The 26,343-nt window shown below is 38.2% G+C and overlaps 1 protein-coding gene across 1 annotated transcript in view; it reads right to left on the minus strand.

The window, feature by feature from the left end:
* Positions 1-26,343, minus strand: part of LOC149775771 (citron Rho-interacting kinase-like) — a 173,253-nt gene that overhangs the window by 138,885 nt on the left and 8,025 nt on the right. Inside the window, exon 4 of the mRNA XM_089944415.1 lies at positions 7,843-7,991. Coding sequence (XP_089800541.1) covers positions 7,843-7,991 — 149 coding nt within the window. The remainder of the gene's footprint in view (positions 1-7,842; positions 7,992-26,343) is intronic.

Here is a 26,343-nt window from a genome sequence, read left to right on the forward strand (position 1 = left end):
ATAAGATTTTTTATTGTATATGAATAACTTATATATGAATAAAACAAGTACTTTTTATATACAATTAATAATTTCATTATTTCGGAAAACAAATACTAAAGTTGCAATAAATAAGTAAACAATTTATACAAATGTGCCTGAGTGATTGAATTGAATGTTTACATTCTTTACACACATTAACATGTTCCCTCAGTTGGTCAGATAAAACATTTCATAAGGGTATCATCGATAAACCAGAAAATTTAAAAGATATCAGATCCAAGTAAAATGATCATTTATCATAATCTCTTAAAAATAAGTGAAGCAATAATGGCACATCAAAATAAGCCACTATAGGCATGTTCACAAGGGATATCTTTGCACCTGCTTTTACCTTTGTTTGCTAACTAATATAACTCATTTTATCTTACTTCACTGATGTCCTAACATTCTGCAGATCTTATAAAATTAATGTGACTCGTTTTATCTTACTTCACTGATGTCCTAACATTTTGCAGGTCTTATAAAATCAGTAATTTGTAAGTGATCAATTTAAATCTGAAGTTATCATGACATAAATTTAAATGAATGCCAGGACATAGCTTGTAGAGTCTCAAGCCTAATAAAGACAAAATAAATATTTTATAAGTTTAACCTCTTCATTAAGTTAAAATAGTTTGGGTTTTTTTAAAATAAAACTTCCATAATAAAAATTGTATTCAAAATAGATTTGAAATTGAATAGGATTATATCCATTCTAGAATTTAATGTATAGGGTGGTGTTTTGTAAACTTGACTCCAGTTACAAGTAAATTAAAATACTAAATTTTGAAAAAAATTAACAAAATTAGCACTAATTAAGCATGATGCTGGATTAAAATATTTCCAATCTAATTTTAAAAATGACAACCAATGTAATAAAGACAAAAATGAACAAGACATATACACGTATTGTCTTTATTGCATGTAATATTATGACTCCTATATGATACACAATTCGAACATAAGTATACAATTAGACATTGTGTTCAACATTTACACAAACACAACAAATAATATTATTTAAAAACAGTTTGTGCATTTATATATGAAATATCATCAAAAGAAATGTCTCATTTACAACACAGACATTTTTCCATGTGGTGTTTCATTCGTGAATTTAAAAAAATAAATAATCTTGAATCTGTTAATAATGACAATCAGCATCACATATGCCCTAAGCACAATGGTGAAACATTGTTCAGACAAATAAGAAGTAATCAAGTGTGGTCCTATGTTTGTGAGAAAATTGGTAGGTAGCAGCGTGTAACTACGCAGTGAGTTTGATGCTTATTTTTGATTGGTCGATCTGCCCAGTTTAATTGACAGGTCAGAACTATCCAGTGAGTTAAGGTCTCATGTTTTATTTTGTAACTTCATCTTGATTTTGTTCTGCACACTGTAGCCTCTCTCACATGTCACAGTTGTCACTGTTGACACCAACACAATTACAGCTAGGACTGCAAAGTCTGAAATACATTTCACTAATAGAGTTGTAACATGCACATTCACCGTTTTGTGGACAGTCACAGCTGTACTTTCATTAATTATAAATCCAAAAATTTCAGAATTAGTCATGTTGATGCCTAGTGCTTCTTTTAAAGTTTATGGCCTCCAGCACATCCATCTTTACATGGTATTGAAAACCTGTTCTTGATTTGAAGAGCAATCATTTTGTTGTACTGGCTGACCCTCTTTCATATGTAATCCCTCTTTATTTATGTCACAATCACCCTCTAACTCCCGTTGCTTTTGATCTTCAACAAGCTCAATTCATAAATGTTAAAATATGTATATTACAATTTGTATCATGTTAAATAAATCTATTATTAGTTGTACTTTACAAGATAATGTCAGTAAAAGTGGTAATTTTGGTAAAATGTATTTTTCCAGTAATTTTCATTAATAAATAACAGATCTATTAAATTTTATAAAAAAATTGAATAAAATTAGTTTACTGGAAGAAATATTAAATCTTTTTTTAGTATGTACATTACAACATGATCATGTTATTAAAAATGTTAATTCTGTGACAAAGAATCATATCACTTTATTTACATAGCATATTAATTTTGCAAAAAGATTAAATTGTCTTATTTTAACTGTAAATCATAGAATAAAATGAGTGCATCAATAAGGGAATTAATGAATAACTTGATTATTAAAGTTCAAGGAATTATTACATAGATCCTGCTAAAGTCGGAGTGCACTCACCCAAAAAGGATGCAGATAAAAACCAAATGCACACACATACCCCATACACAACAGCAGTAGTAGTGCTTGTAGTAGTAAGAAATGCTAGAAAAATAGAAAGATTACTCACATGTTGAATAGTTGCTTTGCATTGTTTTGAATGATGAGCCTCAAAAATAAGTAGTTGGTCTCTAGATGTATTATGCCTAGAAAATGTGGAACTTTGCAGATTGGAAGAACCAGTGGTTGCCATTGAGTTTAAGTTTCCACATTCTTTTCACATTAAAATAGTTCGTTTTTTCAATCATTTTGTCATCCAAGGAAAGGTCTAATTCCAAACACCAAGCCAGGCATCATACACTTTCTTACTCTTGGCTATTGTCCCATTAAAACTATCAGTTCTAGCAACTTTAGCACAGTTCTAAATCTCATTAAAATCTTCATCAATCTGTCATTAACCACCAAATTACTTATCCAAATTTTCAAATGGCATCTTATCTAAGTCATGACATGTCTTGATTTCAAGGTCATATGCACTACTTATTCAGCTACATTCAGAAACAAACACAATGCATAATTAATAAACATGACATCAACAGATGGCATAAATAATCCTTGAGAATTTTAATCAATACAATTTAATTCTTTATCATAACCATTGCAGATCATTATTTCTAACTATAACCATTGTTCAACATCTACGTGTGTCCAATTTATGTGAGCCATCATTATAAATCAATTCCAGTAAACCATCATGTACATAGCTCTCGTGTTAATTCGAGATACTGGAAAAATTCCAAGTGCTCTCGGGCTGATCTGAATACAGTATTAAGTTTAGCACAGTTAGATAAAGCCATGTGCATAATACATGTATTGGAATGTAAATGTTTATGTAGCATTTGAAAAAAAGAATGAACATGGAGGAGTAATGAGGAAGTGACTTTCTGTGCCCCAGATAAAAAAATCTGCATCCAAATACATGTCATTAAGTGTTTCTGAGACCTCTGACTGACCCATGGCAAGCTTTCTCACATAATCACATTGGCCATGCCAAAGATTCAAACACAAGGACAGAGGACAATGCTGAATGGAAAAGGCAAGCACCTTAGACCACTCGGGCCCCAATCTTTAATGGCTCATTGTTTTTGTAAAAGAAAAAACATATGATCATTGCATTATCGATGTGATTGTGACTTTTGTCACTTATTAAATAATAAACAAAAAAAGAAATGTTTATACAGAATTTCAATGATCACAATAACAGTCATGTTAGAAAAAATACTGTGTGAATGAAAGCTGTCCAAAGCCTTGGAAAATTTATAGTAATTTATGACCTGCAATGGATCATTAACAAAAGCTTTCTGTTGTAAATTCATATGACCAGATACATGACCAAGAAGGGCACATAAAACTTAATACTATCATCAGTTTGCAAGGACTACTCTCTGTATTATATTTACTACTTCCAGTTACTAACTTAAATACAGGAAACGAAAACATCAATGAAATAATAAATAAAATAAATATTAAAGGCAAATGACATAAAAGCCACTGTAAAATGGACCTAAATTCTGAAAGCTACTCTTTAGCTACTGTACTTTCTCATCCAATTGAAAAAATAGTGCATTCACATGCTACTCTTTTTATTCCCATTTTCCTCTGAGTCTTGGACTAAGATATTAGTTTTATTGTCCTTTTCTCATTTGCTTCATCTGCCAGTCTGTCTGCTGCCAGGAAATAGGCTAGTGACATCCAATAATATTTCAACAAATTACTTTACATGAAATCTGCCACTGAATCCGCACCATCATTGCCAGTCATCAAATTTGTAGAACCCGATGACAAAGTTGAAACTGACTTTTCTGATGTGGCCCCTTAGGGCAGCAATGCCCATTCCTGCAATGTCAATGTTTCTTGAACATTATGCAAAACATTATGTGTTTTGAGGTTGCATTTTTCTTCAGGTACTTAACAATGTCTCTGTCTTGCAGCCAACTATCAATCAATGTGCATATTCCAGGCATTTTGGGATGATGCTCATTAAAATGATTGTTGCTAATGAACTATACCTGCTTGGCAGAAAAATGCTGTGAAGCATGTCATAAATTCTGGTGTTATAAAATATAAATAGTGGGTTGCTCATGTCAAAATAATTCTCACAAGTCTCAGCATTAAATACTGACTTTTAATGTTTCATATGTCTATATTAATGGTCAACAATGTGGGATACATTTCAATACATACATGAAGATATATAGGACTTGCAGGGTCACTAGGCACAATAAATAACTGTACAAGTCTTGTAATATCATGTTATGTGACTTTAAATGATTAATGTAATTTTGGGAGGTTGTGATTGGCACTTACTTTGTATGAGCTTCTCAACCATTGTCAATGATGGTCTAAAGTGGTCTTTTTGGTCATTGTTTTGGCCTGTTTTAAGTCCTCGTACACTATTTAGCATAGCATGTTAATTTTCTGAGATACAGATTTAATATCTTCACAGCAAGTCACCAGAATAATTCCACTGACAAATTACTTGAATAAGTGTGAATCACAATCTGCCCACCATTATACTTTTGAGTGTTACTAAGGTGTTGTTAAGCATCATTTGAATCACTCACCATTTTCCCATCAAACTCTGCATATGATCTATGAGTCTCAAGAGTATAGATACCAGTCATGTGCCATACTGTGCAGACATACTGACTGGCAGTGTGTACATATGAGGCAGAAGACCTCTCATTTGGCAGCCGGAAAACAAGAACACTGTTGGGTGTTTATATATAAGATAGGTCAATTGCAAGTTTCAAAGAAAGTATGAAGATAAAATACAACAAAAGTTTTAAAAAATTGGGATGCTGCTGCGAGTTTCCAATGCGCAATTTCATTTGGCAGCCATGACAAACCCAAGACAAATGTGGATGTGTATATAGCTTAATTAACTGTCCCAGGATGGGAATCATAAAAGAAAGTTTAAACATAACTGAACAAATGAAAAAGTTTAAAAATAACAAATTTTAATAATTGGAAGGAGCAAGTTTAAAAGAAAGTGTGAACCTAAAAAAACAAAAAAGTATAAAAAAACATTGGGGGATGCCACTGCGAGTTTCAAACTCATAAGCTCTTGTTTGTTAAGTGTGACACACAGACAAATGTGGGTTTTGATATTATAAGATTATCTTGAAATGACCTTATGTTAGCTATAAGGAAAAAACAACATTTGTAAAATATATATTTCATAGATTTAGTGTCTTCTGGAATACAACAAAATGCTATATACACTAGGTAACACACCTGAATGGTTTAATATTTTCCATGTGTTTTATAATTCAAATTGTTTCTGTTTGTACTCTTTCCTGACAAATTCATTGATCATATTTTAAGTTATGTGTGTTCTTAACTTTTAATATTGATTCTACACATCATCCACATTTATGCAAGCAAAGATGAATTCTATGTGCAATTTAATAAAGACATGAACATACACAGAATACATATATTTTTGGATCCATTACATAACAAGTTTAGACCAGAATGTTAAAGAAAATTTTATTATTGATTCATTCTTGCATTAAGCACCATTCAGTTTTATTATTGCTTGTATTTATTAACTTGTTCAAGCTTTAATAGCTCTCCAGTTTTGTGACTAAGTGTACATGCATTGATGACATGTAAAAGAGATACTCTGCAAAATGTCTGATTACTTTCTGTAGAATATGATAATGGCAAAATGGCTATCAGATGACAGAAAAGTCAAACTACTTCCAATCCTCACACAACATTACATAAATGACTCAAAAGTAAAATTTTAAAACATGTTTTGATTTTACATAAAATCTCTCAAATTCAAGGACTCAATGACCTAGTTCAGGGTGGTCCAACTACAGGCCCATGAATCATATTTTGTGGCCTGAACTCATACAAAAAGTTAGTTCTATAATAATAGTATAAGTACTATTATGTGTGTGTGTGTGTGTGTGTGTGTGTGTGTGTGTGTGTGTGCGTGCGTGCATGTGTGTGCGTGCGTGTGTAAGGCCCACAAACTTTACATTTTTAGTCCATGTGGTCCTCGGTGTTGAAGATATTGGACCACCCTGACCTAGGTGATAAAACAAGGATTTTCAAGGCCTTGACATGAGGCGTTCATTTCTCAATGACTATCAATGACCCCTAATGACCTTGTGCACCCTGCTATATACTTTCAAAGACCACAAACGGATTTCCAAGACAGATTGCAAAATATTACAATATTGTTTAACAATGAAATGAAACTGAATGGGTCATCAAAAGAAAGAAACCAGGAAAACTCGACATCTGAATCTAACAACCTTGGACAATTTTATTTGTGATTATGGAAAGAAATTAAAATGTATGGGTTTATTTCAATTTTGAAAGACTTTTAAAAACCTCAGGGTAATCTGCTCGATTTTCCCAAACTTTCAAGGCCTTGAAAATGCTACCTCATTTTTCCCAAACTGTCAAAGACCTTCAAAGACTGCGTTAACCCTTTAGTAGCTTTTTCATTCTGTGTTGTTAGTTGTGCAGAATCTGAAAATGTCATGATCTCAATTCGGTCAAAAGACATTACAGCTTAAATGTAGATATCATAAAATTTTACCCAGAGCCATTTTCACATGACCTGCAGTTTTCATGAAGCATGTTTGATACCATTCCAGTAAGCCCACCTTTAGGGATTTTTTGCTGCAAATTTGTGATAAAAGTCTCTTAAAGAGTAAACTCCCTCATTATGTGTGTCAACATATGCATGCGTGCTATATTAGCAAACAGATTGGTAAATTGCTTGCCAGCAAGAGAGGAAAATTAATGCCAACAACAACAATAACAAACTTTTTTTGACACAAATGAATGATGACGTATAAAATCAGTCACCCATATTACTAAAAGACATCAAATTAACAGTAGTCTTTTTTTAAAATGATGTATCAGATGTAACAATCACATACTGCCTTTGATCACATAAATAATATAAAACAATTGCAGGCAATATGAGGGGAATACATCTTTTGTTATGTTTCTTTCTTCCTCTTCAGTGTACTAAGTAGTTACCACAATTGCCATATTTATGTGAAAATGATATTATGCCAACTAATTGCCATATTTATTTGGAAATCATATTATGCTGGCTAACATAAGTGTGGAGTTGTACATGCCTATCAGTCTGCTGCCAAATTCTTACTCAGATATTTCCATCAGGGTAGTAGTTTTTCAGTTTCATTACTCAGCAAGCAATATCTCCTAATCCAATCAGACTTGCATATAATCTATGTGGTATAAGTAAAATAACCCTCAGGTGTAAACTGTTGATTTTACAAAATGCCATTCAGGCCTGTCCTGACATAATTTGGGACCCCTATGAGTCTATGATCTGGCCTGTACCCTTAACTAAGTAAAAATATTAATTTGTAAAAAGTTAAATCCTGAAACATTTCACTAGCAATCATCCATAAGCATGCATTTGTTTATAGAAAATGTATGACCCAAGACAGCAACAAAAATGACCTAAACATAAACTTAACCAGGTGAATGCACATGAATAACACTGAGAGACACTTTCATAGTGGGACATATAAACAATATAACATACAGATACTGAGAGCGGTTTATCACCTGGAGAGTAGAGATAATAGGTCTCCCCCAGCATGGAACTCCATCACCAGGTAAAGATTATCCTTATCTTGAAAAGCAAAGTGGAGCTTGGTGATCCACGGACTTGTCGCCTTAGCCATGATGTCACGTTCCTCCTCAAAAAATGATATCTGCAATTGGACAAAGAATTTAATAGTTAAATTTACGTTCTAGAAGGACTGTGGTTAAAGTTTTTGTACAAGCTCATTTGCAAGTTTAAGTGCAAGCACATAAAATTTGTTCATATGACATAAGGTGGGGTATTTTACAAACATTGCAAAGCATAGGAAAAAAAGCTTCAGATATCACCCTGATGTTAATCATGCCATCAAGAAAACTTCAAATGGATTAAAGAGCAATACAAATTCAGTATTCATTTGATTATATGGATCCACTGGACTCAGAGTACTCACAGTTATGAAGCACCATCATTTCAAACATACATGGAACATTCAGAACTTTCCCCAAAATATAGTTTCATAAGAGCTATCCAAATATGCTGGGATTTGTGAAGCCTTACTTCTTTTGACAGTTCACTACTTGGTTAACGATGACCATTTTCCACCAATTCTCTTTATATTATAAGCTCACTTAGCATTTTTTTAATAAAATTATTTATCAAATTTTCTAGCACGCATTTTTAATGTGCTCTGTAAGTGGATTTGGACCTCTTCAGTGCTTGATTTTCATTCTTTTACTGAATGTAATAGTGTAGTCAAATTTTTCTGAAGGACTCCCATCATTCCCCAAACATCTACTTTTTTAAACTGAACACAACACTCAGTCATAACTGTATGCACATTAAAGAACACTGAGAGTACAGGCCTTATACAGGACAATTATGATATGGCCTTTACATACAAGTTTCAATCTACATTGAAAGAAACTAAAGAAACTTACCTATGATGGGGTCATTTTCCATTTCAAACGACTTTGAGAATTTTCCACATTGATCTTGCAACTTTTCATTTTACGGTTTTATTTTATATAGTCCAACAAACCACAGGAAGAACATGATGGACTAAGGACTACCTAAATTTAAAGCTGTCTGTTGGATACCGACACAAACAATGAAGCAAAAGTTCAAATTATGTCACATATAAGCTTTAATAAAATATGTCTTGATTTTCAACATCTTAGAACAGGAGTATATTGTGATACAAATCATTAAATTTAGGAGTTTAGGCGAACAACACAAAGACAAAAAAGTGTTAATTCTGATACCATCTGTAAGTTTATAGACTTCATAACTGACCCACCAGCTTTCTATTGTATTGAGATAACCGATTTATCATTCTTCCCACTAGTTTTGTCAATGTGCATAAAATAGATAAATAAGCTCATCATCTAGAGCTCTGTCGGTTGTTTTCAGATGTCAGTTTATGAATATATGACTGTGTGTACTGCCACATGCTTGTGCTTCTTGAAATGTCATTTCTGAAAACATTAAATTTCAGGCAAATCAAAATGAGACATTACTCATATACAAAAGAAATTTAAATAGCTTTCTTTCTATCACTGCAAGTACATAAAACTATGGATATTTCGTACAAAACCTGTGTATTCTGAGTTATAAACAACAAAAATTCTCTTGCTGGTGGGAAAATTAATGTTAAAAAATGTAGTTTTTTTTATCACCCCACCATTGCATGTGATGTGTCTATCTAACCAGTTATGTGATTTTCAGTGACTTGCCCTGTCTTCAATATATTAAAGAGTAAAATGTGCATTGTGGAGTCATTCTATATTGTATTTGAATCAAGAAAAATTAAATACTTTTATATAGTCAATATTAGACAAATTTATGAATTTATAGACAAACCATCTGTGTCCAACCACCTTCACCATTATGTGAGTAAAATTTTGGGTCCCATTTTTTCCAAAAACCCAAACAGTTGCACATAACATTCAGTTTGCACATGGCACACTTACTATTCTGTTGTCAAAAACCATCATGTAACTGATCAGAGGTTGTTTATAGTTGATCATTATGTTTGCATAAATGTCTGTAAGGATGTTACATGACTGTTATGTGAACCACTAAGTTAAGTGATACACGAAAAAATAAGATAATTCTTTAAATGGGTAGCAAATAGACTTAACATAAATTATTTATCTTTTATTACAAATATATTATGATCAAAATTAAAGAATTCAGTGAGGAAACATCAGTATTTTCTTGAAACCAGCCTCACATAACATTTACAGACCATTAATCTCAAAGTCTGTTCATTCAGAATCTACCAATCTATTCTTAGCAGTGATCTCATTGAGCCTTGGTCCATTGCATAAGCGGTTGGTTATAGAAACTGTTTGTCGCAAACTTGTTTTCAGGCTGATTTAAATACAGTTAGCAGTTGAAAATCCCCTCCCTTATGCATTGGTAGGGGGTGAAATGATGAACAAATATGCTTGCCATTTTGCTACAGCAGACTCCCTAAACATGTCTCCTTTAAGGAGAACAGTGTACACTGCCAGGAGTTGACCAACTCTCAACGGTCTTACATGCAGTATCAGACATAACCTGTATATGGATTTCAGCTCCTGATTCACATAACTGAAACTCCTCCATGTCAAATGGCCATTATTAGAAATTGAAAATTTGAGCACTTTCATAGGGGATATGCTGAGATTGATGAAACTCTCCTGGATTTACTTGATGGAATTGTCACTCATCAGGAAACAGTCCCTAAAATCCACTTCAGGTGTTGGACCAGTGATACTCATATCATTGAATTTCTTGCTTGCAGGGTCATAGTACTCATGGAATAATTTCATGTATTTACCTGGCTGGGTTTTCAATGCTGACATTCAAACAACACAAACTTCAGTCTGTTCTGGCAACTCAGTAACAAGCAGATCCTCCAAATGAAATTGTGTTGATAGCTTTGCCACTATTAGCATATCGTCTAATACAGCCATGAAAGAAACTTGACTGAAGTCAGAATTTTATGGTAATCTCTTGTATAATTAGCACCATCTGCTCTATTCCCTGTCATAAAGTTATGCTGAAGATTAACAGCTTGTAGATTTTTCTTCAACAGCTTTCAGTGCATATCCCTTGCTAGACAACCATCATACTTGATTAATTAAGGTGTGTAAGTTATCGCTAGAGTACATGAGTACATGCACAATTTCAGTCAGCTCTTTCCTCTTCTTTGGAATGAAATTTTAAAAGCCAAATAACCTTTTATTGCATCTTCAAAAGTTACTCATTATGACACTAATTTATTTGCATTAAAAATAACTAGTTCAAGGTTATGAGCAATACAATGCAATCCTTCTGCAAGTATAATAGATCTTATCTTGATCGTAACACCAGACTTGTTTCCTTGATTGACTTAGGCAGCAGCAGAGGGGGCGAATCCGACATTTTGTCCAATCGTCATTTTGCTTAATTATTACTTTCTGCACTCAACGATCTAGTGTCGTCAGCGCCTGGTAAAAAAAAAACGACGTCGGTCCATCCTACACGATGGTGACGTCATTTGGTTTAATTAACACCTTCTGCGCGCCGATCCCCAGCGTCGTCAGCGTCCGGTAAGCACATCGACGACCACGTCGATGTCATCGCCCCCCTCTGCTGCTAAGAAGTTATTTACAATGATCTTACAAACAGAGTGATCACTAACTCCTCCTCCTGTAGATCAATTAGGTTATTTGACTGATCGGTGAGTTTAAAATTAATTCTCGTTAAAAACCGATCATGGCATCGCATATAGACCGGATTAATCGGATTCTCAACGATTAAAAATCCCGGAGGGGCTGTTGGTGAAAATGAATAAAGGATATATCCCTGTTGAGCTTGATTTGATTGATTGGTATCTACCTGGTAACTCCCTTCGATAACATCACACACTAGATTGATTGCTATCACCGATGCGATATTTACGTTGTATGGAGCAATATGCATACCATCATCCCCGTTATCGTGTCTGAGGATATAAGTTGATGGACTGAGAAAATCATTAAGAGACTTTCTTAGTTCTGGCGCGTTGTATCCTGGAAACTTGAAATCGGGTAAATCGGCTTCTGTGATATTATACCCGGTTAGGAATTTTTGTTTATTATCATCGCTGCTATCGGATATTGTCTTAACGATTCGCTCATTAATATATTCCATGTCTGATATAAGTTGATTTAACACCTCAACGTGTTTTCGTGCTTTTGTTTTCCGTAGCTGTTCTAGTTGTGATTGGTAATTACGATTAATCTCGGCAAACGCACCAGTGATATCATCTAAACGAACTGTGACCTTGGCTGACAATTCAGGAGTTTTCTTATACGGAAAAAACCATTGCATGGTATTCCTGTCTTGAAATATAAACTCGCTGGGTAATAACGTGTTCCTTATAATAGACAAATCATTCAGATAACTGGGATTAATCTCATGATACGATTGCACATTTGTGTGCAAATCCGCGGGTGGATTCTTAGGCCATCCTAGTATGGTTCTTATTGAACTGTTATAAATATCAACCATATACCCCGGTGTGCTTATTTCAATCGTCGATGATAACGTCGGTTCATGAACCGTAATAGCGATTTTTGATTCCTTTCCTGTGATCGATTTTATTCTGCGTTGAAATTCTTTATTGATTTGCTCTATTTGGTATGACCCAGTTGGTATTGTAACCTCCTCCCAGTCTGGGGTCCCATCGGGTTTATTTTTCCGTGCAAAAACCAGCGAGTTATTAGGTTGTTGTCCGTTAAATGCGTCCGCTCGAATATTAGGCCAACTGTGATATACTCGCAATTTTGCCAGCGCTATTTCCTTCACTGGAACCGGCGACGGGAAGTTCACACTGAATTCGGGTTTCGTTGACGTTATTGATATCATATTTGTTTGTACCGGAGTGGTGTTCTCCGCGATCCGCTGAAGTAATTGAAACCCTTCGGGGTTCAGCGACATTATTATTATTTGTTGTCTTTAGTGTCTAATTTCAACAACCAGGTGGTTCCGGCTTCCAGTTGAAAATCCTCGATTTTTGACATCGCGGAGCTATACAACTGGACCATCGTGGAGAATTCAACATCGGATACGAACAAATTATCAATTGACAACGAGATCAACCCGGATAATTTCGAGTACGCGTCGGATACTATTTGATGTTTTACTGTATACTCGTTGAGTTTTTTCTGAAAACACGATGATATCTTCCTAGTGATTGCGTTGGCGACTCCAGCAACTGTTGTCATCGCGGAGACAGCGATTGGAACAGCGATCGGGGCTATCGTGGTCACCGTGGATAAAATAACACCGGTACCGGCCACTATACCCGACACCGAGTACACGACCGCGTCGATGGCGGTTATTTTTCGGCGGTATTTTTTTATTTTTGCACGGTATTGTTCGGAAAGCGTTTTCAAGTTCGCGGAGAATTCTTTTGCGGTATCGAATCGATATTGATGTGACGTCGGTGATACCTCTGATTCAATTTCCTTGGTGGTCATTTTTATTTTAAAAGAACTAGTGTTTTTAATTACTTAGATTCGCTACAAATTCCACATACCATGTAATGTTTGCCCCGGCTAGATTTCTATCAACGGCATAAATTGTAAACTTTTCAGTTGCGTTCTTGTCTATAATTGTTGATATTGTATTGTTAAACCCGGATGAACTCGACGATAATATATTAAACTGCATCATTGAAATCAGTGTCAATCGATAAATGCCCTTAACAGTTGCGGTGATATTTACTGTATTCTGTGTAGGAGTCCAATCGAATGATCCATGCCGAATTGTGTATACTGTGTTGATGATGTTCTCATGAGGGATTTTTATTTTTTCAAATTGCTCTGCTACTCTCGGTAGCCCGTCTTTAATCGCTTCAACATCAGTTCTGATTATTCCTACTTCCTGCCAATGCGCGTCTATATTATTCTTGTTCGCTGCAACATTAGTTTTGATTGTTTCTATTTCCCGTGTATTCTCGGTCATACTTTTTTTGTTTGCTGCAACATCAAGTTTGATTGTTCCTATTTCATATGTATGCACGTCTATACCTTTTTTGTTCGCTGCAACATCAGTTTTGATTAATCCTATTCCCCGCCAATACGCGTCTACATTTTTTTTTGTTCGCTTCGACATCAGTTTTGATTGTTCCTATTTCCTGTGTATGCGCGTCCACACCCTTTTTGTTCGCTTCAATATCAGTTTTGATTGTTCCTATTTCCTGTGTATGCGCGTCCATATTATTTATGATCGTTGTAACATCAGTTTTGATTGTTTCTATTTTCCGTCCATGCGAGTCTACATTATTTATGATCGTTGCAACATTAGCGCCGATTATTTCTATTTCCCGTTCATGCGCGTCTACACTCCTTTTGTTTGTTGCAACATCAGTTTTGATTGTTTTTATTTCCTGTCCATACGCAGTGATATCATTTATAGTTATTGTAATCTCATCCGGCTTGGTATTTTTTTTACCAAAGAATTTATCAAAGTTGTCATCGATCCTGTTAACATTTTTTCGCAACGGGGGTAAATTGGCCGACATCTCCATAAGATCCGAAATAGCATTTTTTATTATTACAAGATTTGGTTCGTCTGCCGTCGGGGGTCCCCGAAAAAAACTATTGACAATGTCTCGCATTTCGCTGACGTGCGTTATCATCGACCTGAACTGTTCTCCATGAAAGTTAAATTCACCACGTAAACCCTTTAACGAATTTGACATGGTTATATAATTGTCGCCAAGTGTACTTATTTTTCCATTTATTGTCAAGATGGATTCACCCGGTTTGAGTCGTCCGTCGCCGGTATACAACGCGATAGTGCCCTCGGCGGCATCACGCTGTCGTATTAAAACGTCATTCAGCGACACATTACTGGATTTCAATTTACCCTGGCGGTCTTGAAATACAACTATTTCATCTGGGTCAACACTGGTTAAGTTCAACGTATCAGCGATTTCATCCTCAATTAGTTTTTTTATGTCATCGGTGGCGGGCGTTTCCGTGGGCTTTTTCAGCGCCGAAACCGGTCGTCCCCAGATATCAATCATCGTTATTGTAAAAAAAACCAGCGTTTCTAATTAACCCGCCGGGCCTCTACGACCCCACTAGTATATTCGTTTACAACCATATGAGGTGGTTTTCGCGATGATGAAATCGCCGCGAGTACGTTCAATACCTCACGGCCACATATCGGCGGGTCACTCAATTGCTGTGTTGGCAGCGTGGAATAAAAAACCCGGGCTGAACACGCCCGGGCTGAACACGCCCGGATATACCGCATAAACTCTTTCGGCGGAGCTAACCCGTATGAATCAAAATAGACGATCGCACGCGGATCAATCGCGTATGCAACCCAATGAGTTCCCGCTCCGGAGGACCCATCGAGGTTAATTATACCGGTTTCAATATTCCTTGGTTTTGTCGGTAATTGATCCCTCATAAAAACACCTCTGAAGTTTTTTATCGCTAACGCGTTTGCGGCGTCTATTAAATCAAAATTAGACATTGGAGTTAATAAACGGTTCCCGGTAGTCTTAGACCCTTTCCCGAGTACCATGAATACGGGGTTCCCGGTAGTCTTAGACCCTTTCCGGCCACGGGTCGTTTTTTTTTGTAGCCTTTCCCGGTTGCCTTCTTCAATGCCATCCCCGCCGCGGTACCAACGGCTCCTAACGCCGCCGCCTTAGCCACTGCTGGTGCGGCCGCGGCAATCAATGCCGGAATCGCAGCTAACAGCGGAAATATCCCACCGGTCTTTTCCATGTTTTTAATTGCTGCGGCTGAAAAATCTATTTGAACACCCTTTTTATTCTTCATCGCATCATTGAAATGTTTTATTTGACGCGCCGTCAACGATATCTTATGATTACCACCCGCCATCTGTGACGGCTTCAGCGTTATTGTGATCCCGCATTGTTTAGCCGACTTTGATCGTAATTTCTTGACTTGACCATCAGTCAACTCTACATTGACGACACTATACGACATTTTATTGTAAACGCGTTTTGTGCTTTCAATTACATGTTTTCCACTGGCGCATCAACGATTCTCATTCGTCCACCAACACCTTCTAGCAGCATTGATTTATCGCTGAGAATGACAGCGACCGCTCTGTAATTAACACCAGCTGGGGCTATACGAGCTCGGAAGTGTATATCAACGACGGATTGTCTCGTTAAATCAAGATGTTCCAACGAAAAGTAATAAATCGGATACAGGTTTTTAAAATCAAGTTGTGATATTTGCAAACCAGTGTCGACGTTTTGATCACGACCCATATATGACAGCAATCGATGATACACACGTGCGACATGGTTGTCACCGTAATTAAGCTGTATATCCTCGGATGGTTCCTGTTGTCCGTTTATTCTCAGCGAAACCTCCATGACTCCTAATCGATCAAATATCATATGGCTGCGTTCTTGATTACCCAATCGTTCCCTATTCTGTAGCGCTATGAATATATGACGCGGGGCTGAAACACCCTGTTTTGATGCTAGGTGCCATGTAAACGTATCGGCGACGTTATCCTCTTTAGCATCAGTTGTTACCGCTAGCCAACTCAACAACGATTTCCCTCCCTGTTCCATAAATGCTAACAATCGTGCTTCCGTGGTAACTGATGGAGTCAGCACCGGCATCCACAATGCCATTTTAGTTAAAATGACTTTACCGGCAGCGACGCCAGCAGCATGCCATATTGCATTGTTATCATCGCCCCTTCGCGTCAGCGCGATTGTATGCTTAGCCCCATAGACAACTTTTCTAACATTTCTGCAGAATCCAAATATGTGATGGAGTGGAATCGCGCATGAAAACTTTCGGCGTGGTCCTTGCAACATTCCTATTCGTGTTGCAAACCCTAGATTAAAATTATCGTTAGTACTTTTTATGATATTGAACTCAGCACCCGGTCTTGTTCTGCGGTCTGGGTTGGCTGCTTCAGCTTGATTAGGAACTGAAGTATCTCTTTCCACCAGCACGTTAATGTACTGAATATGATCAGCGTTATCGGTGGAGTCCTTTGCGAACATTATAGATGGGCCCGCCGATCTTGTATAATCATCCGAGTATCTCGCCAACCCAATTATCGTCGTTGCAACATCAACCTCGCGTTCTATTGATTCAATTTCTCGCCCGTCAATAAGATATCTGGCGCTCTCAAATAACGCCATGATACCGTTGTTGACGAAGCCAACTCGAACACGATGGTCATCTGCGTATGGTGCATTATCGGCGGCATTTGTCACGAGTTCTCCCTCGATTTCGATAAACGCTTCACACGGCAAAAAATATTTACTGGTATCTTGGACTTGAAGTTCAATTCGCGATCGTAGGTCAGGTTGCGCTGCATAATAAGAATAATATTGATAATCACGGACAGAATCATCCCTGCGTACTGGGGCGTCCATATCAAACGCGGGGTCAGCGGTACGCGCAAACATTCTATTATTTATCATGTTGATGTTTTCAATTGCGATTTTTTCGTCGTAAATTCTTTGAATTTAAACCACTCCCCGCTATCGCGTTCATGAGCGCGTTGGTTGCCGCATCGGCGGATGGCGAAGTCGTCGCCAACGACTCTAATTTTTCTTCCACGGCGTTATTTATTACTTTACTGACATTTGCAGGCATCACTGTCGTTGATGGCATTACCGGTGGTTTCTGTTTTTTTCTCCTGAATTTCACCAATGACATTAGTTTGTCCCGCGCGGCTGAAAACGCCCTTCCGGCAACATCTCCAATGGCACTAATACCCTTATCACGAATAACATCAATAGTCTTCATTCCTAATTGTTTGGCTAACGGCGCTACTTTTGGAGCCATTCTTGTAAATAACTCCGCAATGGTGCTACCGAGACCATCTCCATAGTACGCGCGGTAAACAGGCAATCGCGAGTTTACCACGTAGACGAGTACTGGTTTATCATGGTTGTAGTGTATGATCATCCTTATTAAAAACACCAGTTTTCCAATTAATCATCCACGAGTTCGTCTATGAGCGTTCGATATACATTAATGTCCATAATACCGCCTGCAAATAACCGCTTGCAAATATCAGCGGCCTCATTGATTATTTCCGTAGAGTTATTTCCGGCTCGTTTTCCTCCAATTAGTACTTCCAGCCGTGATATATCACTGAGAACACTATTAGGGCAGGTAACGCCGTAGGATTCTTTACCAACAGGGTATCCTTTTCCTTTTTTTGGTGTTCTACTCTTAACTTTCTCGAGGAATTTATCGTAATCGGGATCACCACGATGTGGTAATGCTTCTCTATGTTTACTCGCTAAATACACTATTCTTGCCCAGTTCTCCGTCGAGGTTATTTTTTTCTTGTAACCTTCATTGATATACTCATCTCGAATGCTCTTAGTTGATGTTGTAGCAACAAAATTAACTAATTCTTCATCGTCGTCGATGTCTCTAATTTGATCTATTGCGGACTTTTTAAGAACATTACGGGGTATATTTCCCTCTTTCTTTTTTTCTTTCGATGTTTCTTCGGGTGTTTCTTCGGGTATTTCTTCTTCTGGTTCTTTCGCAGTAGCACCTAATTCTTCCTCGTCGGCCATTGTAACATAAGGTTCTTGTGGTTCGGTTATAGCGAGTGGTGGTGGCCTCCGTGTTGTAGCAGCCGCTATTTTTGCAGGGAGTGTTTCTAAAGACCTTTTTGTTTGTTTTGTCTCTGCCGCTATCTTTTCAAGCGCACCAAGAACGGGTACAGTTGCCGCTGTAACATCCTTAGTCGCTTTAGTTACCGGGGCAAAGAGTTGTTCGCTTCCAACAGTAAAATCGGTTTGCATTTGTTGTCGCGTTTGAAGTTTCTCTCTCACCGTCTCGTAACGGTATAAACTTTTTAAGCGCTGCTAGCCGCTCTCTGGCTAGCCGAGTAGTAAGTGATTCACCTACCATTATTGTAAATTGATCCGCAATTTTCTAATTTTCCGCCGAGTGTACCATCGGGGGCTCCACGGAGTTTTCGTCTATAATCCTTCTAATGTTTTTGATCTTACTAGAAATCTCCCGGCGTCGTTCATAAACACGTCCGAGTTTTTTTCGTATTATTTCAACGGCAGTGAATAGTCCAATGAATGCATTTGCGTCATTGTGGTACAGGTTCTCATTAATCGTATGTTGTAATCGTTTTATAAAAAAGTACTCGCGGGCCAGGGTAAAACGCCCCCGTTTCGACTGTTCGTTAATAATCTCATAATCGGATAATATTTTTTCACTGTCGAGACCATCAGATAATTCAATTCCTTGATTTTTTAATTTTGAAATCTCAGTTAATATATTATTGATGTCTTCGATATTCATTATTCTTATAAAACATCTTATTTCTAATATCAAAAATTTTAATAAAATTTAAGTTAAAATTTAATAAAATTATTGGGGGTCATTTTTGACCCCGTTTTTTGTATGGACAGTACAATGCCGTAAATCTCCACTCGAGTGTTGTGGCAGATTACAGGCATACATGGACAGTACAATGCCGTAAATCTCCACTCGAGTGTTGTGGCAGATTACAGGCATATACATATACTTAATTAAGGACATTCACATCTTGGAACCCCAAAGCATACATCTCCGGGAGGGAGGCCTAGGGTGACAAACGTCATCGTAGACCGCCCAGAAGATATGCTTGGGGGACATCACTACATGTACTTAATTAAGGATGAAATGATTGATGGATGATGGGACGGCACAAGACAGCACAAACATAAAACGGCGGGGCGGAACTCTACGGCCAATTCAACCAATCAAAAGCAACCCAATTAAATTAACCTGGTTGCATGATTGTGAACAAAAGACAACCACACGCCCGGGTCAAGAGCGTGGGTTAGTTTTGATTAGTTGAATTGGCTTTCGAAAGCCCCAGGCTTATAACGAGTCATCTTGTATATAAAGTGACTAATACAGCGGCGTCAGTCACAAGGTGTGTGTTAATTTGAATTCCCTTGAATCGTTAAACCCTTAAATACTTATTAATGGTGTTTCACGGCATTTAAATGAAACCAAATATTTGAATAAAACATTAAAAAAAAGAATACAGCTGTTAGATAATAGCGTGTATTTCATTAGTTTTCATCGTAAAATGATTAATTAATCGCAACATTAATTGGACTTCAAGGGACATAACTCTTGTCATGCGACGCTATCACAAAACGAGTTATCTCCCTTTGATGTTATATATGAAAATCGAATTCTATGACCCGTCTTTTTTGAGATCGCTGTTTGATATATTCGTTCTGCAACAAATTGTATTGAGGCGATACAAATGTCAAAATATTTTCCTGCCTCATTCATGGAGTGAAATATTTTTTCCTCGTAAGTTGTTGTATCAAATGACTTTACGGGTTTTGCTTTCTTTGAGTATTTACCAGTTTGGCCTTTTTTACTATTTTCACTCTGAGAGATGGCTTGCAGATTACACAGTCTGTTATTTTGATAATTAGAATCAATGTGATCAATAACGAGACTATCTTTGATCAATCCGTGGAAACATTCATAGATGATTCTGTGACAGAGATATTTTTTCCCTCCAGCAGTAAACATTAAATACCCGTGATTGTTTTTCCATCCAACCGGCTTCTTCAGTCTGCGGTTTCTAACAATACCGTCGCGAGATGCCTCATAATTGACGAGCAGGGGGTGCGGCTGAAATTCTTGGTCCATTTGTATAATAATACTACTTGTCTAATTTATTATTTGGTTTAATTATGAATCTTTCAACGTAGTCTTGGGGGGTTTTGATGACGGAGTCAGCGGTGGGGTCAATGACGGCGTTTTTAATTCGTTTGTCATAATAGCGTTTTAGTTCCCTGTATCGCTTTCCGCCACAATTAATACACAACTGGGATTTTCCTCTTACACCGACGTGGCAAACCAAGCACGGTAGGGGGCCAAGAGAACCATTACGAACGCTTTGTAAATGATATCCGCAGAATTCACCTCTACATGATTTATTGCACGGGGTTGTCGACCCAATCATCAACCATTTGCAGTGATTCATTATACTATATTCTTTCATTTAAATACTTGTTTTAATTATATGGATGAGTTCGAGAGATTAGCAGCAATTAAGCCCCGGAAAAATATTAAGTTCAATCTCGATAGAGTCCTCAAGGACACACCAAAAGCGTTAATAAACGATAGAACCCTGTTAAATAAAATACGCGATTGTATCAATGAATTCAAACGTGCTGGTGCATCTCATAGTTGGTCAACATTTCGAATTGATGGCGTTGTTGATGCTACCATGAACGACAACCGCGCAGCAACGATAATATCACAACTTGACGGTAAAAGATATTTCTTCAGAGTAAAATTCATTGTCCGGGTGAAATCAGGCGATTGGATCATACGTGATAAATTTGAACCAGTTCTCAGCGACAAGAAAACAGTCATTGTCAGCCGCGACTCCAAGCCGGGGTTGTTAACCGGAATTGACAGACCATACTATGAACGAGCGTATCCTGAAACATCAGTTGTTTATGGAATATACCCGTTAAATAAGAAACCTGATATCGGAAAACTGAAACCGATGAAACAGTCAACGGGGATAAATTGTGTAGCAGAACGAATAATAGAACATTTTACAAATGCATGTCGAGGAAACAAATTGACTGATTTACGACGTAGCAAAATCAACCAGTGGGAACTAACCGTAAAAGAGCGTGGAGCGACCATCAGCGACATAGCGAGATTAGAAACGTCGTTGAGATTTCCAATAACCGTTACAACGATAACCGGTGAAGTATTATACGAATCAAAGTACAAATCAAATGGGGCCCCAATCAAAATTATTGATCATAACGAACACGCATGGACGCCCGCGATCACAATATTTCCACGGGATAGAACAGTAAAGTATATCCCGGGGGAATTTTTAGGAGAGGACGGTTTTCTCGCGGAGAGGAAACTATTTGATGCTATTGCTTGCTTGTGTAAAAATGACCCTGTATCAGTGTGGTTACTTCGCAGCGCTGAAAACGACATGGATACCTTTGATCAGTTTGTAAGACCAAACGGCGAATTATATCGCACTGAAGCATTTCACAACAGGATGAAAAAAACCGCCATGGAATTTGAAGAGCATGATGAACAACTGCTAACAAATTGTTTTACGATTCCATCGGTTGTAGCTCATGTTGCAGCAAGGAAAAATGCGTGGAGACCAACGCGCAAGGAATTTCTACCGGATGTACAATCCAGTTGTTTGGAATACTATCACGGTGGACTATGGAACACTGAATACAACCGCGACGCTATGATTTCGGTTGATATGGTTGCCTGTTATCCAGCGAGTTTTCTCGGGTATGGATCCGCCGCTGAGTACTTTAAACGATTTGGACACCCCAGACATGAAATGACTCGTGTTGCTATTAATGGACCACTGCCTGATTTTGATTTAACCGGATTCGCTCGCATAGTATCATTTGAGTTCGCGGCAGGACTTCATCGCTGTTGCTATATTTGGATCGGTAGACACATGGCTGAAAAGAAGTGGTTTCCAATAGCGCTGCTACGGTATATGATTGATTGTAGCATGCTAGTTTCGTTGATTGTCAGTGACGCGATTATATCATACCGGGCGCAGACTGAAGTCTGGTTACCAGAACCGGAGCGTCTAGATAGCATAATTGACGAGTCCAGAAAAAACATTGATGCCGACGAGGAATATATCATCGAATGGTCCAGGAGGATATTTAACCAACGAAACAGAGAGGCAAAAGATCTCGGTAGAAGAATAATTGGTAAGTTTACACAAGGTGGAAAAAACCACGACTACAAACGATATTGCTCACGGCTGATTATAGATGACGCAGAATATGATTTCGTAATCAAGGACGCAGTGGCAAAAAATAGATACGTGAACTGCAAAACAGCTTTCTTGTCCAATGGAACAAGGTTGGGTACAGTTGTTACCTACAGCGACGGAGACAGCCCGGCGTATCCACATTTGAGGGCGTCTATGCTGGGTTATGCCGCTATCAATTTATTCTCGATGATAAATAGATTCCCCGATACCGCGGTTAGAGTAGCCGTTGATTCGTTTTATGTTGACGTAGCGTATAAGGAAAACGTAGCCGAGTTTACTAGTCCGGACGAGAGTTGGGGTACATGGAGAATTAAAAATGAAATACGACGCGATTATTCCCCGTCAGCAGATGTCACCGTTGAGAACAACTACTTACGCGGTGATAAATTGTCAGAATGGTCTAATGCACCATCGTGTTCTGATCCAATTTGTAGACACAAGACGGTTTATTTAAGCGGCTGTGGCGGGTCAGGAAAGACGACTCGGGCAATTGAATTATTTCGAACGCGGGCAAGTATAATCGTGCTTACACCAACCCATAGACTAGCGCGAGAGATAAAACAACGAAATGTTGACGCCGTTACTTATCACAGCTTTTTTCGATACAGCGGCGGTGAGTGGACTCCTGATCGAATGGGCGAAAAATTTATTCCTGAGGTTATCATCTGGGACGAAATATGTACTGTTTCGTTAGATACTTTACAAATGTTTCTTGAGTGGCTGCTGCGCGCGAATACAGCGGTGATCATGTGTGGCGACCATGGCCAACCACCACCATTTGTCGGCGAGGGTCCACATGAGTGGTTGAGCGGGTTCGTAGACTATTATGAAGAAACCGATACTGATTACCGAGCACTTGATGAACAACTGCGCGAGGTTAAAAAACTAATCAGATTACAGCCGGATAGAGTTCAGTGTGAAATAATCCGCGAGGTGATTCCGGAAACGCCGTTGAATGAATTCTGGGAAACATGGAGACCAAACGATTTGATTGTAGCGAGTAGAAAGATAGTCAGAGACACACTTCAGCGGAAGTTGTTTACGTTGCATAAGGAAAAGTTTCCAACGCGTCCAGTGCCGTTATGTTATAGACCCGCGGACACACGGCGGCAGAACATTGAAGTTGAAATTCCAGCCCCGACAGCGTCGGGGACAAAAAAACAAATTCTCGTGCTGAATGATATTGTGCTCGTTGATATCAGCGTCGTCGAGGACGCGCTACGTGCTGATAAATCCCCGTGGACGCTAGGATACGCAACAACAATACATTCCTCGCAGGGACTAACCATCACGGACACAATTGTTTGGATAGTTGATAATCGCATCGAATGGTCGAATCTAGTCTATCTTGCAGTGTCCAGAGTACGAAGGATAAATCAGCTTCGAAGAATTGTTATTGACGAAGCCACCGACGAAGCCGGCGACAAAGTCACCATCGATGCAAGCGTCATTGATAGAAAACTCTCGGGTTACCGCCAACAGGATAAAAAAAAACAGCGGCGTTTTGATATTGATGCCGAATTAATAATCTCGCTACGACAACAACAGAATAATCACTGCGCGAGTTGCAATTGTATAATGAGTTGGCGTTATTCGGATAAAGACACTCGCCAATTTACCGTGGACAGGATCGATAACAGTCTCGGTCATGTCAAAAACAATGTGAGGTTGACCTGTCTTGAGTGCAATAGACGCAACGGCGCTAGTTAAGACCACGTGGGGGCAATTGAGTATCGTTAGGTATCACTTGTAGTTGCTCGCGTGTAAATCCGCGCTGAGGAGCAGTTGAATCCAGTCTATAGATCGGTGGTCTACCAGTTGATCGTGTTATCGTTGATATGTTATGTGTGGTAACACTCCAAATAGGATCAGTAGCTCTTTTTTTACCGCCTTCAAGCTCTCCTGGTTCATACAGATATCTGACAGTGACATCGCCGAGAATCGGCTTGGAAACGCTATCTATTTTTGATCTTCCGGGTATATACTCGTATTTAATCGCGTCGCTGGGCTTCATGTTGATTGCTCGGGTAATCTCGTTATTTAACGCTGCAATTACACCTGGCAACCTTTTAACCCATTCACGAGATCGTTTTTCTTGGATGAATTCCTTCGCGTATTGATATCCAAATAACCGTTCAGCGAGAGTCCGATTGAATCGTTCAACAATTGCCTGATCACGATGTAGCGCAGTATGACCTCGTCGTATCGCGACGCTATGATGTTTCAGCGTTGATAAAACAGCGCCGCGAAATTCACTACCGGGATCAACTTGTAATAGATTTGGCCAGCGCAGAGGGCCTCTTCGATAAATTCTTTCAAACGCAGCGGCTACTTCAGTTGCCGACTTTGTTTTTAACGGCTCCGCTTGTTTGTATCGACTCGCAACATCAACTACGGTTAGCGCGTATTTGTAACCGTTGTCATGCGGCAAAAATAGTATATCAGCCTGATGAACTTCATTAGGTACGCTGACATCAAAGCGCGAGAAGTTGATTTGTTTAGGCGGTGGTAGATAGATTTGCCATATAGCCTGTTTGGATAACCAATTAGCCGCAGTGGCCTTTGTTACCTTTGCAGCGCTTGCAAGCTTACCAATTGCGGCCTTCCCCTTCCAGTATCCTCTCGGAGAATAATAGATGGATTTCATGTTGTTATTAATTACCAGCGCCCATCATTAATTTACCTTTCATAGCCGATTTTACCAACCATGAGGCCAATTTTTCTTTGACGGATTTATCAGGAATAGCATTTAATGCGTGAATTAATTTTACATCCGCGATATGACGCTGTTGCAGATCGCTACTTTTGTAAGCAACATCATGAGCATGACACGCCTTATCGATAGCGTTTATTGGATACTCACCGGGTTTGGGCTGATTTTGATCATCGAGTCTAATATCTAATCGTGTTCCGGGGCCACAGTAGTTATATCCTGGGAGGTGTTTTTCTCCTGGATACTTTGCCCACGGTGTTCCGGGGAGTTTTGCCAATTTGGCTGCGATGTCACCTCCTCGCTTTTTTTTAAAACATCTCCGGGTCTAATAGAAATAAATCTAAATTTCTTTGTACCGCATTGTACACACTTGCCAGTAAGCGCCGATCTGTTATTTCTTGTTGTAGCGGTTGTCATATCATTTGTGCCAGTACGTACTCTACACTTCACACAATATAGATCCATAATTTATGTATAGAGATATGAATATAATTGATTTTTCGGCGACTAAAACAAGAGAACCAGTTAAGCATGTTGCAGCGTTACCAAACTCGATCCGGATGATTATCATCGGACCATCTGGATCCGGCAAGACGCAATTGTTACTCAATTTAATAATGAGATGGATGAAGTGGGATAAGTTGTATTTGGTTGCTCCTAGCGTGGATGATCAACGATGCTACGAGGTGTTGAAAGATTTCAACGAGAATGCATCAGCGATCGCTAAAAAAAATGTTATTGAGTTTATTACGGATATCAATGATGCACCGGGTATTGATGATATTGATGGCGACGTTAACAATCTAGTCGTGTACGATGATGTTATGTTAGATAATCAAAAAAACCCAGCTAGGATATTTTCCAGAGGCAGGCATAAAAACACTGACGTGATATATGTCACTCAACGATACACTCAGATTCCAAAAGTAATTAGAGACAACTGTAATATTCTTGCTGTGTTCAACGGCGTTGATACACACACGCT

Source organism: Sinohyriopsis cumingii, chromosome 19 (genome assembly GCF_028554795.1).
Source record: "Sinohyriopsis cumingii isolate HCF-2022 chromosome 19, ASM2855479v2, whole genome shotgun sequence".
In the NCBI taxonomy this organism is placed as follows: Eukaryota; Metazoa; Mollusca; class Bivalvia; order Unionida; family Unionidae; genus Sinohyriopsis; species Sinohyriopsis cumingii.